This window comes from Dendropsophus ebraccatus, chromosome 10 (genome assembly GCF_027789765.1).
Source record: "Dendropsophus ebraccatus isolate aDenEbr1 chromosome 10, aDenEbr1.pat, whole genome shotgun sequence".
Taxonomy (NCBI): Eukaryota; Metazoa; Chordata; class Amphibia; order Anura; family Hylidae; genus Dendropsophus; species Dendropsophus ebraccatus.
In genome coordinates this window covers 55,143,329-55,159,761 of record NC_091463.1, presented here as the reverse complement: position 1 = coordinate 55,159,761, position 16,433 = coordinate 55,143,329, and the positions used below count along the sequence as shown (strand labels likewise).

The following is a 16,433-nucleotide window of genomic DNA, read 5'->3' as shown; positions in this document are numbered from 1 at the left end:
ACCAATATTTGATGGTAGAAATATATTGAGACCCCTTTACTCTAGGCGATAAGGTTTACTCTGCTGTGATTTATAAGGGTGAGGATGGGAACTTACATTGCCTATAGGACACAGTTGATGGGGTTTTGATCTGTTCCTAAGGTTTTTACAGTCCTAACTACCCATCATTCATCTCTTCTGTGCTGTGAAGCCTTTTCAGCCTGTAATCTGGGAAGATAAAACTCTCCTTGGGCCTCCTGACCCCCTCATTGAGGACAACAGCTGTGATAACCCTGTCTTGCCCTAACCCCACAAGAGGTCACCCATGAAATTGTAATGCATTCTTCCAATGGGGCAAACAACTATCCCACTGAAATGTGGTGTGGAGCCTTTTATGTTCTGTTTGAACTCTTCCCATTCCTAAATCAATTTGCAAAATGCTAAAAAAAAAAAAATACACTTGTCTTGCACAACTTTACTGTTCTGGAAGAAAGGCGTAAATGTGGTTGTGTCCTTTAGAGTCAACCCTAGTCCTGCAGGTGCTAAGAAGCCAGATGTTGGAAAATACAAATAATATACTATGTAAGTGAAAAAATACTTCTCCAACTCCAGAGGGCATTCTGCTACCCCAAATAAGACAAAAAAAAAAAAAAAAAATATATATCTATATATATATATATATATATATATATATATATATATATATATATGTGTATATATATATATATATATATATATATATACACACTCACCGGCCACTTTATTAGGTACACCATGCTAGTAACGGGTTGGACCCCCTTTTGCCTTCAGAACTGCCTCAATTCTTCGTGGCATAGATACAACAAGGTGCTGGAAGCATTCCTCAGAGATTTTGGTCCATATTGACATGATGGCATCACACAGTTGCCGCAGATTTGTCGGCTGCACATCCATAATGCGAATCTCCCGTTCCACCACATCCCAAAGATGCTCTATTGGATTGAGATCTGGTGACTGTGGAGGCCATTTGAGTACAGTGAACTCATTGTCATGTTCAAGAAACCAGTCTGAGATGATTCTAGCTTTATGACATGGCGCATTATCCTGCTGAAAGTAGCCATCAGATGTTGGGTACATTGTGGTCATAAATGGATGGACATGGTCAGCAACAATACTCAGGTAGGCTGTGGCGTTGCAACGATGCTCAATTGGTACCAAGGGGCCCAAAGAGTGCCAAGAAAATATTCCCCACACCATGACACCACCACCACCAGCCTGAACCGTTGATACAAGGCAGGATGGATCCATGCTTTCATGTTGTTGACGCCAAATTCTGACCCTACCATCCGAATGTCACAGCAGAAATCGAGACTCATCAGACCAGGCAACGTTTTTCCATTCTTCTATTGTAAAATTTCGATGAGCTTGTGCAAATTGTAGCCTCAGTTTCCTGTTCTTAGCTGAAAGGAATGGCACCCGGTGTGGTCTTCTGCTGCTGTAGCCCATCTGCCTCAAAGTTGGACGTACTGTGCGTTCAGAGATGCTCTTCTGCCTACCTTGGTTGTAACGGTTGGCTATTTGAGTCACTGTTGCCTTTCTATCAGCTCGAACCAGTCTGCCCATTCTCCTCTGACCTCTGGCATCAACAAGCCATTTCCGCCCACAGAACTGCTGCTCACTGGATGTTTTTTCTTTTTCGGACCATTCTCTGTAAACCCTAGAGATGGTTGTGCATGAAAATCCCAGTAGATCAGCAGTTTCTGAAATACTCAGACCAGCCCTTCTGGCACCAACAACCATGCCACGTTCAAAGGCACTCAAATCACCTTTCTTCTCCATACTGATGCTCGGTGTGAACTGCAGGAGATTGTCTTGACCATGTCTACATGCCTAAATGCACTGAGTTGCCGCCATATGATTGGCTGATTAGAAATTAAGTGGTAACATGCAGTTGGATAGGTGTACCTAATAAAGTGGCCGGTGAGTGTATAAAGAGGGCATATATAAATATATATATATATATATATATATATATATATATATATATATATAAACAGGTAGATAACCGCAGCACTCAGAGTAAAGTCAAAAAAGCGTGAAGTTTATTCCACCCAAAACTTGCGACGTTTCGCTCCCGAAACGTCGCAAGTTTTGGGTGGAATAAACTTCACGCTTTTTTGACTTTACTCTGAGTGCTGCGGTTATCTACCTGTTTATATACCACGCACTATTGGTCCCGTGTGCTGACCGCTTGGCACCCACCCGCTTTATCATTGAGGAGTGCTGCAGGACTTTCTTATTTAGTATATATATATATATATATATATATATATATATATATATATATGAACTTCAGATAATGCATTTTCCATTTTCCAAAAAGTCACAGATAGGTGGTGCTGTAGTTATGTAAATCACATTACAGATGTTCAGTAGACCTGTTTCTTCAAGAAGCCCCATAACTTGTAGTTTCACAGGGTGAGAACTGGTGAGCCAGGAGGCCACACTGTTGGGACACAGCGACAGATCATCCGTGCACCTGTGACAGCCTCAATTTATGCAATTCTGTTACTGCTACAGTACCCCCTAATGGTGACTTTTTGTACTACAACTTTTGTTCAAAGAGTGCCCTTTGAGTTTCAGAAGTTTAATTTCACAAGTATTGCATAGTATCTTAACCCTTAGGCTATGTTCACGCAGTAAAATAAAATCAAAACATGCCTGAAATTTTGAGTAAAAAATACAGCCATATTTTCAATGTAATTATGTGCTCTATTGAAGTCTATTGGAATCTGACCATCGGGGCATAGAAAGCAGAGGAAAACGGCCATAATTAGGCACAGGTTTAAAAATATTGAACATGTTTATACATGTGCACACCTTGTTTTATTTGTACTCAAAATTACAGCCGTATTTTAGTGCTATTTTACTGTACCTGAATATAGCCTAAATGTACCAGTAACTTTTGGCTGAAAGTTCTTGTGTTGTCTATAGGAAGGGGTGGCTTATCTCTCCTAGAATATAGGAATCGGGCAGTGAAATTCCATCATGCTCGACCCCTATCACCACCAACATCATCTGTTGGATTACGAGCATAAAAATGCTACTAGAAGAAGAAAAAAACATTCTTCAGATAATTCAGATTATTATTTAGATTGATTTACATATTAGGTTAATAATTTGAAAGCACTTTTTTCAATCCATTATGTGATCAACACACAGGAGACTGCACAAGATTTGTTTTGCAATTGACAGACATCTTAATCCTCTTTTTTTATATCCAAGTTTCCATTTTCTCCATTCTGCTTCTTCCCAGAACATTTTAATAAGCAGTTGCCAACCTCTGCCCTCTCACAGAACACTGCGGCCTTATACGGACTTTGATTTCTGTATTTATAAAGTTTGATGGTGGGAGCCAGATTCTTAATGAAAGGGCACTTAATAATGCAGAACCTAAAGGGATAGTGAAGGAAGGGATAGATGTGATATTAGCTATTCAATATCTCCAGGAATGTCCTAGTAGCAATAGAATATTGTGAAATTAGTACTCTAAATCTGTTTAATCTCTTACTGAATCATAGACCTTGTGGGCACGTCTACACAAGGTGGTAGTAAGGCTACAGAGAGATGCCCTGGCAGTAGTGGTGCTACAGAGTGATGCACTGGTAGTAGTGGTGCAACAGAAAGATGTACTGGTAGTAGTGGTGCCACCACAGAGAGATGCACTGGTGGTAGTAGTGGTGCTACAGAGAAATGCACTGGCAGTAGTGGTGCTACAGAGAGATGCACTGGCAGTAGTGGTGTTACAGAGAGATGCACTGGCAGTAGTAGTGCTACAGAGAGATGCACTGGCAGTAGTGGTGCTACAGAGAGATGTACTGGTAGTAGTGGTGCTACAGAAAGATGTACTGGTAGTAGTGGTGCTACAGAAAGATGTACTGGTAGTAGTGGTGCTACAGAGAAATGCACTGGCAGTAGTAGTGGTGCTACAAAGAGATGCACTGATGGTAGTAGTGGTGTTACAGAGAGATGCACTGGCAGTAGTAGTGCTACAGAGAGATGCACTGGCAGTAGTGGTGTTACAGAGAGATGCACTAGCAGTATTAGTGCTACAGAGAGATGCACTGGTAGTAGTGGTGCTACAGAGAGATGTACTGGTAGTAGTGGTGCTACAGAGAGATGCACTGGCAGTAGTGGTGCTATAGAGAGATGTACTGGTAGTAGTGGTGCTACAGGGAGATGCACTGGTGCCACAGAGAACTGCACTGGTGGTAGTAGTGGTGTTACAGAGAGATGCACTGGCAGTAGTGGTGCTACAGAGAGATGCACTGGTAGTAGTGGTGCTACAGAGAGATGCACTGGCAGTAGTGGTGCTACAGAGAGATGCACTGGCAGTAGTGGTACTACAGATAGATGCACTGGCAGTAGTAGTGGTGTTACAGAGAGATGCACTGGCAGTAGTGGTGCTACAGAGAGATGCACTGGCAGTAGTGGTGCTACAGATAGATGCACTGGCAGTAGTGGTGCTACAGAGAGATGCACTGGCAGTAGTAGTGTTGCTACAGAGAGATGCACTGGCAGTAGTAGTGGTGCTACAGAGAGATGCACTGGTGGTAGTAGTGGTGTTACAGAGAGATGCACTGGCAGTAGTGGTGCTACAGAGAGATGCACTGGCAGTAGTGGTGCTATAGAGAGATGTACTGGTAGTAGTGGTGCTACAGGGAGATGCACTGGTGCCACAGAGAGATGCACTGGTGGTAGTAGTGTTGCTACAGAGAGATGCACTGGCAGTAGTGGTGCTACAGAGAGATGCACTGGCAGTAGTGGTGCTACAGAGAGATGCACTGGCAATAGTAGTGGTGCTACAGAGAGATGCACTGGCAGTAGTGGTGCTACAGAGAGATGCACTGGTGGTAGTAGTGGTGCTACAGAGAGATGCACTGGCAGTAGTAGTGGTGCTACAGAGAGATGCACTGGCAGTAGTGGTGCTACAGAGAGATGCACTGGCAGTAGTGGTGCTACAGAGAGATGCACTGGTGGTAGTAGTGGTGTTACAGAGAGATGCACTGGCAGTAGTAGTGCTACAGAGAGATACACTGGCAGTAGTGGTGCTACAGAGAGATGTACTGGCAGTAGTGGTGCTACAGAGAGATGTACTGGTAGTCGTGGTGCTACAGAGAGATGCATTGGCAGTAGTGGTGCTACAGAGAGATGCACTGGCAGTAGTAGTGCTACAGAGAGATGCACTGGCAGTAGTGGTGCTACAGAGAGATGCACTGGTGGTAGTAGTGGTGTTACAGAGAGATGCACTGGCAGTAGTGGTGCTACAGAGAGATGCACTGGCAGTAGTGGTGCTACAGAGAGATGTACCGGTAGTCGTGGTGCTACAGAGAGATGCACTGGCAGTAGTGGTGCTACAGAGAGATGCACTGGCAGTAGTAGTGCTACAGAGAGATGCACTGGCAGTAGTGGTGCTACAGAGAGACGCACTGGTGGTAGTAGTGGTGTTACAGAGAGATGCACTGGCAGTAGTGGTGTTACAGAGAGATGCACTGGTAGTAGTGGTGCTACAGAGAGATGCACTGGTAGTAGTAGTGCTACAGAGAGATGCACTGGTAGTAGTGGTGCTACAGAGAGATACACTGGTGGTAGTAGTGGTGTTACAGAGAGATGCACTGGTAGTAGTGGTGCTACAGAGAGATGCACTGGTAGTAGTAGTGCTACAGAGAGATGCACTGGTAGTAGTGGTGCTACAGAGAGATACACTGGTGGTAGTAGTGGTGTTACAGAGAGATGCACTGGCAGTAGTAGTGCTACAGAGAGATACACTGGCAGTAGCGGTGCTACAGAGAGATGTACTGGTAGTCGTGGTGCTACAGAGAGATGCACTGGCAGTAGTGGTGCTACAGAGAGATGTACTGGTAGTAGTGGTGCTACAGAGAGATGCACTTAACATATATAGCGATACTCATCACATAACTAGTCCACCTAGTACAGTACTTACCAAATAGCCTTGTACAGTTCAAACTGAGAGTGCTGCTGCCCTCTGCCGACAGATTCCAGTAATACTAGTAATTACTCATTGACCTTGCTAGTTTTACTATACAGTACGATCCTTCTATCTGCCAGGACCTCTAGACCTCAGAAACAGAATAATGAGGAATCCCGGACATTTTTACTTTAATTCCATGTAAGATGTGTAGCTCAGATAGATGTACTGAGTGTAATAAAACCACTTAATGCTATTCTCTTTTCTATACATACTCCCGATTTACTAAGAAAAAGGAGCAAAGGAGCTACATTTAAGGTGTTTCTTCCACTGATAAAGAGTAATAGTTTCCATTCCTTGAATGCATAAACATAGAGCACTAAAGCCATACATCTTAGCCATAGGCGTCTGGCAGTGCCTTCCCTCCCCTCTCTAAATGCAATTCTTCTATAACCTTTCTTCTCTTCTCTTGTAGTAGTGATATATGTATAATTAAAGGTATGACTAAAGAGGCAGCATGGAGGTGGCCATTTTCCGGACTTTTTTTGTTGATTATGAAAACACTATATATTTCATGGCTGCTAACAGAGATGGATAAAGTGCATGTACATTAGATTATAATGTAACCTGGCAGAAGCCATGAGTATATAGCGGATCGTCTTGAGATAAGCTTTTGAGCGTCTTAGTTTATGGCATCCATTTAAGATGTGAGTCCTTTTCATATTTCGGGAAAAAAAGGAAATATGGATCAAAGAGAATTTTTTTTGCAGTTTAATAAATATCAGGTGGAAACTAAACTATACACCATGAGCTACATTTCATAGGTTATGAATATGAAGTTACTGCTTGTTGGGTTAGGCTAGGTTCACACTTGTAGCTCCATTGCAGCTTCTATTTGGTGCCACAAACGTGACATATCCCAAGAGATCCTATTGAGGCGAGGTAAGGCGCCCCCCGGGGGGCGAACTGGTAGCAGCGTCGGGTCCCTGCACATGGACCCCGGCGGCTACATGGGGCAGAGAGAGGTTGCGGCGGCGGCCCTGAGCACGGGACAACGCCGCGGCCGTGACAGTACCCCCCCCCCCCCCTTTGGCCTCCCCCTCTTTCTTGCCTGCAGGAACCTCTTGATGAGATCTTGGTCCAGGATGTTAGTCTCGGGTTCCCAGGACCTCTCCTCAGGACCAAATCCTCTCCAGTCTACCAGAAAGAAACGTCTTCCTCGGACAGTCTTCATAGCCAGGAGATCCTTCACAACATAAACGCCGCCTGTGATGGCTTGTTGAGGAGAGATGGCAGACTTACTTGAGAAACGGTTGAAGACCACTGGTTTTAGGAGGTATACGTGAAAAGAGTTGGGGACCCGCATGGTAGGAGGCAGGCGAAGTTTGTAGGTGACAGGGTTGATACGTTCCTGCACTGCAAAAGGTCCAAGGAATCGGGGCCCTAACTTGTAGCTGGGAATCTTGAATCGGATGTATTTGGCCAAAAGTCAAACCTTGTCTCCAGGAGAGAAGTTAGGAGCAGGTCTTCTTCTCTTATCCGCCTGGACCTTCATGCGGTCGGAAGCCCTGAGTAAAGACTGTCTTGTCTGACTCCAGATTGATTGAAGATCTGACAACAGTTCTTCGACGGCAGGAACCTCGGAGGATGAAGAGAGAGGCAGAGGAGGACGAGGTTGACGACCATAGACAACATAGAAAGGAGATTTGCCTGAGGAAGTCGAGTCCAGATGATTGTAAGAAAACTCTGCCCACGGAAGCAGACTGGACTAGTTGTCCTGGCGTGCAGAAACGAAGTGTCGCAAATAGTTGCCTAGAATCTAATTGACCCTCTCCACTTGCCCGTTGGTCTGGGGGTGATAGGCAGAAGAGAAGTCCAGCTTCACTTGGAGTAGTGAACAGAGAGCACGCCAGAATTTGGAGATGAATTGAGAGCCTCTGTCCGACACGATGTGAAGGGGAAGGCCGTGTAGGCGGAAGATATGCTGGAAGAACAGCTGGGCCAGACGAGGAGTGGATGGTAATCCCGGAAGAGCCACAAAATGAGACATCTTGAAGAAGTGGTCAGTGACCACCCAAATGGCTGTGTTTCCCGCAGATGGAGGTAAATCTGTGACAAAGTCCATGCCTATGTGGCACCAGGGACGGCTTGGAACTGGCAAGGGCTGTAATAGGCCGGCAGGCCTTAGTCGGGAGGACTTGTTTTTGGCACAGATGGTACAGGAAGCCACAAAGTCCTTGACATCTTGAAAAAGGCGGGGTCACCAGTAGTGGCGGGAGATCAGTTGCCCGGTCTTTTGGACTCCTGGGTGCCTGGCCACCAATGAGGAATGTCCCTACTCCAGAATCCTTCTTCGAAGCGCAGGGCGAACATAGGTCTTTCCGGAGGGCACTCCCTGAAGAGCCAAGGTGGCGACTGGTATCAGACGATCGGGAGGTATGATGTGGCGAGGAGAGTCCTTTTGTCCCATGACATTAGATGTTCGGGAGAGAGCATCGACTTTCATGTTCTTCTCAGCCGGACGAAAATGGATAACGAAATTGAAACGTGAAAAGAAAAGCGACCACCTGGCCTGCCGGGGATTGAGGCGTTGGGCCGATTGGAGGTAGAGAAGGTTCTTATGGTCCGTGTAGATGTTGACCGGATGCCTAGCCCCCTCTAGGAGATGACACCATTCCTCCAGTGCCAACTTAATCGCCAAGAGTTCGCGGTCGCCAATAGTATAGTTCCTCTTGGCAGGGGAGAAAGCCTTTGAGAAGAACCCACAGGTTCTTGTCTTGCCTGATGCGTCCTATTGCGAGAGGACGGCTCCAGCGCCCACTGAAGATGCGTCGACTTCAAGTGAAAACGGCTTGGTGGCATCCGGGCGGACTAGAGCAGGAGCAGAGGCAAAGGCTGACTTTAGGCTAGTGAAGGCTTGCTCGGCCTCAGGTGGCCAATGCCTGGGATCCGCCTTCTTCCTAGTGAGAGCCACGATGGGTGCGACCAGGGTAGAGAAATGTGGGATGAACTGCCGATAGTAGTTGGCAAATCCTAGGAGGCGTTGGATAGCTCTGAGTCCCACAGGACGTGGCCACTGGAGAACAGCTGAGAGTTTGGCTGGATCCATCTGTAGTCCTCGATCGGATCCTAGAAACAGAAGGCTGTGCTGATGGAAAACGCACTTCTCCAGCTTGGCGTACAAATGATTGGCCCGTAGTCTTCGTAGGACCTGACGTACTTGTGTCACGTGAGTCTGCTGGTCAGGGGAGAAGATCAGAATGTCGTCAAGATAGACGATGACGCAGACATTGAGAAGGGTCACGGAATATGTCGTTGACGAATTCCTGGAAGACCGCTGGGGCATTGCATAGGCCGAATGGCATGACCAGGTATTCTTTGTGCCTATCTCTGGTGTTAAAAGCGGTCTTCCATTCGTCTTCTTCACGAATACGGATTAAATTGTACGCTGCCCTGAGATCCAGCTTGGAGAAGATCCTGGCTCCACGGCGATGGTCGAATAGCTCGGGGATAAGCGGAAGAGGATATCGGTTCTTGACGGTCACCTTATTTAGGCCACCGGTAGTCTTTGCATGGGCAGAGACAACCGTCCTTCTTCTGCACAAAGAAGAATCCTGCGCCAGCAGAGGACGTGGATTTGCGGATGAAACCCTTCTGTAAGTTCTCCCGGATGTAGGAGGACATGGCCTCAGTCTCAGGTACGGAGAGAGGGTACACCCGACCTCGTGGAGGAGAAGTTCCAGGAAGGAGGTCTATGGGACAATCGTACATCCAGTGAGGGGGTAGAGAGTCCGCCTCTTTGGCAGAAAAGACGTCAGCCAAGTCTTAGTATTCTGCCGGTAGGCCGGGTAGAGGCTTGACGGAGTCAGGTGACGTCACAGAGCACTTGGGCTGAGGAGACTTCAGACACCGGTTTGGACAGTCCGGGCCCCAACTGAGAATCTCCCCGGTTCTCCAGTCTAGCTTAGGGGTATGTAATTGCAGCCAGGGGAGACCTAGCAGGATGTCGGAAGAGGAATGGCGCAAGACGTAGAAGGAGATCTTCTCCTGATGTAAAGCGCCCACCTGAAGGACTAGGGGTGCAGTCTGGTAGTGCACAGCTTCGGAAAGAGTCTCGCCCGTGACCGAGGAGATAGATAGTGATCAGGCTAGCTGGGTCATGTCTAGCCGCCATCTTTGGACCAATGTAGCTGCAATGAAGCTGCCTCCAGAACCAGAGTCGATGAAGGCAGTAGTTTGATGAGTGTGTCCAGAGGGTGTCTGGATGGAGACTGGCATAGACAACCTTGGAGAGGTGGCATTCACACCTAGGGAGGCCTCTCCCACCGGACCTAGGTGCGAGCGTTTCCCGGACGCTGAGGACGTTGGGGACATCTCTGCCGGAAGTGATCAGAGCCACCGCAATAGAGACAGAGATTCAGCTCCAGTCGGCGAGCTCTCTCATCAGAGGTCAGGCAAGCTTGTTCTACCTGCATGGGAACTTCAGGAGTTGACTGGGGTACTGGCGTGACTGGATTCTGGAAAACCTGTGCCAGCCAGTGATGGCGACGGGGCAAAATTAGTCGCCGTTCTTGCTGGACCTCCTCCTCTCTTTCGGAAAACCGGTTGTCGACTCTGGTAGCCAGTAGAATGAGATTGTTCAAGGAGGTAGAAACGTCTCGGGCAGAGAGCACGTCTTCCACCCGACTGGACAGGCCCTTCTTGAAGGTGGCTATTAGAGCAGCCTCATTCCAGTCTAATTCTGCTGCCAGGGTGTGGAACTGGATGGCGTAGTCGCCAACAGAGGAACTCCCTTAAGAGAGATTGAGGAGAGCAGTCTCAGCCGAAGATGCACGGGCAGGTTCCTCAAAGACGGAGTGAAACTCGGCCAGGAAGCTTCTGAGATTGGCAGCAACAGGGTCATCTCGGTCCCACAGCGGCGTGGCCCAAGCCAGAGCTCTACCCTCCAATAGGCTGATGATGAAAGCCACTTTAGAGCGCTCGGTGGGAAACTGACTACTTAAGAGTTCAATATACATGGTGCATTGAGTCAGGAATCCTCTGCACAACTTGGGATTGCCTCCGTATTTACTCGGGAGAGCCAAACGAAGCTTCGAAGAGGCTGCAGGAGGTGATGAGCGCTGGGCTGTAGTATGCTGCTGTAAGGCGGCCGTCAGTTGCTGGATCTGCTGCGACTGTTGCTGGATTTGCTGAGCCTGTTGGGTGACCACTCTGGCTACGTCACGGATATCAGGCCCCTCGCCGGGATCCATGGTTGGAGCCTACTGTAGCGCCTGGAGTCGTGGATCCACTGAACCGTCACTAGCGATGGCACTAACCTCACCAGGGAGCGGAGTCTAAGGGGCCGCTGGTTTCCACCAGAGCCTGCCGCAAGGCGGGATGGGCTTGCTGCGGCAGGCGACCCCCAGGTCACTACCCCTGGCTTGGTTGCTAGTGACGGTAGGCGAGGTGTGGCAGGAGCAGTAGGCAGGAGATAGTGCAGGCAGTGGTCTGTAGGCGTAATCGCAGGTGACAGACGGTACTCAGGAACAATAGGAAGGCAGCGGACAGGGACTAGGGACCGGGTCAGTGGACAGGAACAAGGAACAAGGACTGAGGTCAGGAACAACAGGGAGCTGGGCCAAACGCTATGGGAAGCATGTAGAGGCTCCAACACGAGGGACAGGGCATGCTGGGATTTATAGGGAGTGATTGGTGCAAACCTCCAATTAGGGGCGGACTGGCCCTTTAAATCTGAGACAGCCGGCACGCGCGTCCTAGGAGACAAGAGCGGGCGAGGTAAGGCGCCCCCCAGGGCCGAACTGGTAGCAGCGCCGGGTCGCTGCACATGGACCCCGGCGGCTGCATGGGGCAGAGAGAGGTTGCGGTGGCGGCCCGGAGCACGGGACGCTGCCGCGGCCCTGACATTTTCCAGGCTCTGCCATTCTGAAGATACCCAGTGACCGCCGCTCTTTGGTTCCTGTGCTGACTTGTTACGACAGGAAATGTCTGCTCAGCCAATCATTTCCTGCAGGAACAAAACTTCAAAAACCAAGAAGATAGAATTGCAGCAGTGACTGGGCGCCATCAGAACGGCAGAGCAGGGGATCAGAGTAGGTGAGTATGTTTTTTTTCTTTTTTTTTACTCCGCCTGGAGGCATTAAAAAGCTGTCTTCTAAGTTGTCACGAGTAATGGATACCAATGCAAACTAATCTTGTAGGAGAGGTAGAAGCACACTTATGTCTGCAGATGTGTCACTCCTAATGAAGTGGGGGCATTCATTAACTGAGGTATAGGTGAAAGGTTAGTATTTACTCTGTTTTATTGCCTACATGACATCACAGGGTGTGCATAGGACCAGGTGTTTCAATCCACAATAGAAATATCTTTGCATGACACTCAGTATTTAACTTTCCAGTCATAGACACATTTCTAGGAAACAAATAAAATTTCCCCTGGCAGGTTCCTACAAGTGCTTTAGTAGTCTGCAGTAGGGTCTGCTGCATGTTCTGACTTTGGAAAGCCTGAAGTTCTATTTGCTGTTTAGGCAATGAGCTCCACCTGCTGTTAAATAGCTGGAATTACAGCACATTTCCTTTTTTATTCTGTACTTTTTATGTGCGTATTTTCCGGCATATATGACGATTGGGCATATAAGACTACCCCCAACTTTTCCAATTAAAATATAGAGTTTGGGATATACTCCCCGTATGGGACTACCCCTGTTCCAACGCACACCAAATAAAAATTAACAAAAAACATAACACAGCAGCTAGATCTGAGAGGCAGAGAAGGAGGTACTGTAATAGGATACAAGGGCAGGCCAGACAGGTAAAAGGTGAGTTTTTCTGGGCACAGCGCCACTCTACCGTATGACTTTTTCCATACCTCGGTGCCTGCAGCTTCCTCTGCCCTACATGCGGCCATTTTTAATCTCCCCCCACTATACGAAACCGCAGATTCTCCAGTCTGGTTCCAAAGTTTTTCAGCAGTCTCCCTTTAAGACGACACCCGGCGTATAAGATGACTCCTGAGTTTTGAAAAGATTTTCCTGGGTTAAAAAGTAGTCTTATATGCAGGAAAATACTGTATATATTTATAGTACTGTTCATGTACAACAAATGATATAAAATCAAAATGCACCAGAAATATATCTTGAATTGGTTCATATTAGAAGAATATTGTACATCTGTGGTATATGGTGGAATTCCAGCAAATCTCTGTGCTGACAGACACCATGCCTGCAGATGGCCCATTTACTATAATGGATGGAATGTTGTCCTACAAAGACTTAATACTAAGATTAGGGCTCTGCGGGGGCCATATCATCACCTCCAGGACTCTTTGTGCTTCTTTACACTGAAAATAGATCTTAATGACATTGGTTGTGTGCAGTGGTATTGATATAGGGGATGCAGAGGGTGCGGTTGCACCTGGGCCCAGGAGCCTAAGGGGTCCATAAAGCCTCTTCCTCATCTAAGGAGTACTATAAATTAAACATTATAGTTGGCGGTCCCTCTGACAGATTTTGCACTACAGCTCTCCCGCTTCAGGTTACGCCTCTGGTTGTATGTCTCCTGAATGGTATTGCCTCCCTGATGATATTGCATAATGGATATGACAAATTTATGGTATCTAGAACTAAGGACATTAGGTTCTGCCAGTGGGAGCAATACCACTTTATGAGTTACATGAACATACTGGGCTGTAATATTCAGTATTCCTTTTAAACATGTTCCCATATTAGGCCATGTTCACACAACGTATGAGTTGTATAAATCACGGCCGTTGTTGCAATTTGCAACAACAGCCATGATTTATATAACACATAGGTTGTAAGTTAATGAATGGAATCTCGGTTAGAGCGTATACACATAGTATACGCTCCGGCCCCACGAAAAACTGACATGCCAGTTTTCTGCAGCTGCTATTCATTGAAAGCTCCATTCGCACGCTCCATTGTGTGCACCAGTGAATTAGAATTGGGGTGCGCCCTCATCCGGATTAAGCAGAAATTAAGATCATCCGGGAGGATCTTCAGTAACACCGGCCGCTCTGTGACCTAGCTGGGTCACAGAGCGGCCAGTGTTAAACGTTGTCTGAACATGGCATTAGTGTCATCTTATAGAAAAAGTATTTACCTCCAGTATCCCCAACAAAGGGATCCAGGGTGAGCTCTTTAAAGAGACTTCTGTGTTTTCTGGAAAATTGGAAATGAAGAAGGTTAAATGACAATGTCAGAAATAATATTAGAAAAAATGATAACTGCATTATGGGGATTTTGTCATCTAGTGTAAGATTGCATGGAGAAAAAGTGGGGTTAGTTGGTCTTATGTTTTTTTTTTTTTAACTATACATCCCCTCTCACTATGTATCAAAAGATATCTAAAGCGAGATTGATCCAAAGAAGCTATATAGAGACAGCACATCCAAGGAACTTCACTTTTAATCACACCAGTGCAACATTTCGGCTCATAGTGTAGCCTTTGTCAAGCTTCAGAAAGGCTACACTATGAGCCGAAACGTTGCACTGGTGTGATTAAAAGTGAAGTTCCTTGGATGTGCTGTCTCTACATAGCTTCTTCGAATTGATACACATACCTGGGTCTGGTCCGGTGACATTCGCACCTACTTTTCATTTTTTCTGGTGTTGTTGGGGTTCTTTGGTTAAAGCGAGATTGAGATTGGAGCCCAGGGTGGGGGGTGAAGCGTTCAACTGCGTGCTTCTCACAACTCATTCTAGTGATCAGTGACCATCTGAACATCCAGTCCTCGGCCAATAAAAGCTTATGATGTTTCTGTGTGACATGTAAAAAAATGTTAAAATAACAGGGGCACTTTAAGTCTTTATATGGTTTATATGTTCTGCCATACACAATTTTACCAGTATATATAACAGTTCCTAATGGCATTATGGATATATTGTGTCTTTACTAGGGTCGTCCTGGTCAGCTCGGGCCACAAGGTCCAATGGGACCTGAAGGATTTTCGGGGCCAGCTGGTGTTCCCGGACCTAAAGGTGAAAGAGGATTTCAAGGATCACCAGGTCCATCTGGACCAAAAGGAGACCAGGTGTGTATTTGTCTTATTTTCATTCAGAACTAATGTATAAGTGTGGTGACACGGTACGGGTCCCTTAAACCTGTATTGCACCTGGGTAACTCCCTCGGCTACACACAAGTGGGATGAGGTATCCACTGCAGTTAGTATTTTTAACAATAGGTGTCACTAAAGTGTCTGTTGTTTACTACGCACAGCTGAAGTACACTTAAGGTTAACCATTGTGTGTCACATGTTCCTTAACCACTCACAAGGGCAGGTCCTTTCCCTCCTTTCTTCACCCTATCTTCTGCTCTCTTACTTTTTACACACACAGCCCACCAATCACAGGCAATGTTAGACATACCCCTGTAGTAAGGACTTACTTCCTGGTGGGAGGAGTTAGTCTGTAGTCTTTATTAAGTGTGAGAGGGAGCACAACAGACAGGTCTCTGCTAAAGCCAAGTCAGGGCCTGGCTTTAACCTCTGACAGAGACACAACTAAGCAACCATAGTTCTTCCTTATGAGCAACACAACCAATATGCAGTGCTAAGGAAGTACCAAGGGGGAGAAGCCATACAGGGAACACCTTTCCCACGCCAGGAACCTCTCTAAAAAGTGCAGGGCAGTTACCTCAGCAGTCATAGTAACTGACCCCAGTGGAACAAAGGTATGGAAAGTCTATGTATTCCACTACGCAGTGTCAGACAACCGGGAAGTCTTGGAAGTTATCTTGGCCCAGATAACAAGGCCTGGGGCTCGTACTGCTTGCAAGATTGTATTACTTGTATTGCACTGAACTGTATGCCTCCCACGTACTGTTGTATTACACTAAGTTCTTCCAGGTTAACCATTCTATTTTTGATACTAAGCATTGGACTTTGGCCTATCCTTACGCACCCACACACACACGTACACTTGGGTTATTCCTTCTTGCCGTATTGCCGCGGTGCCAGTCTGGGGTGGGTCCTACACCACTCCATGACAACTGCCCAAGTGCCCAAGTGACCCTAGACTCACTCCTACCACACCACCGTACCAACTGACCCGGCAGGGAGACCAAACCAAACTCCCCTCGGTACCATGTGCCACATAAGGTTTACAGGTATACTATATGGTCACTGTGGGGCTTCTGGAAATCAGCATGCAAGGGAGGAGGGAATTTGTATTGGTAATAGAAAGGGGTATGTCAAAACCTACTCTCCAGATAGAGAGGAATGTGGTAGCATTAACCAGCCCATAAATGGGAGCCCAATGTCCCCATTGCTGTAAGTTCCTCTCTTATCCATGTACCTTAGCAGCTGCTCTCTAATGTGTTAGAGCTCTCTTACACTTCGTGATATGCGTGGCCATATACAGTGGCCTTTTTTTTCTTCTCCAGTAGATGATGGGGAAGAAAATGATCATGCAGTTAAAGGGTTTTTAAGCAGAAACCCATTGATGGTCTAGCCACAGGATAGGTCATC

At 46.8% G+C, this 16,433-nt stretch overlaps 1 protein-coding gene across 2 annotated transcripts in view; it reads left to right on the top strand.

Moving 5' to 3' along the window:
• Positions 1-16,433, top strand: part of COL4A6 (collagen type IV alpha 6 chain) — a 190,583-nt gene that overhangs the window by 106,652 nt on the left and 67,498 nt on the right. For both annotated transcript variants that reach the window (XM_069942625.1, XM_069942626.1), the window contains one exon: positions 14,865-14,999. In XM_069942625.1, coding sequence (XP_069798726.1) covers positions 14,865-14,999 — 135 coding nt within the window. The remainder of the gene's footprint in view (positions 1-14,864; positions 15,000-16,433) is intronic.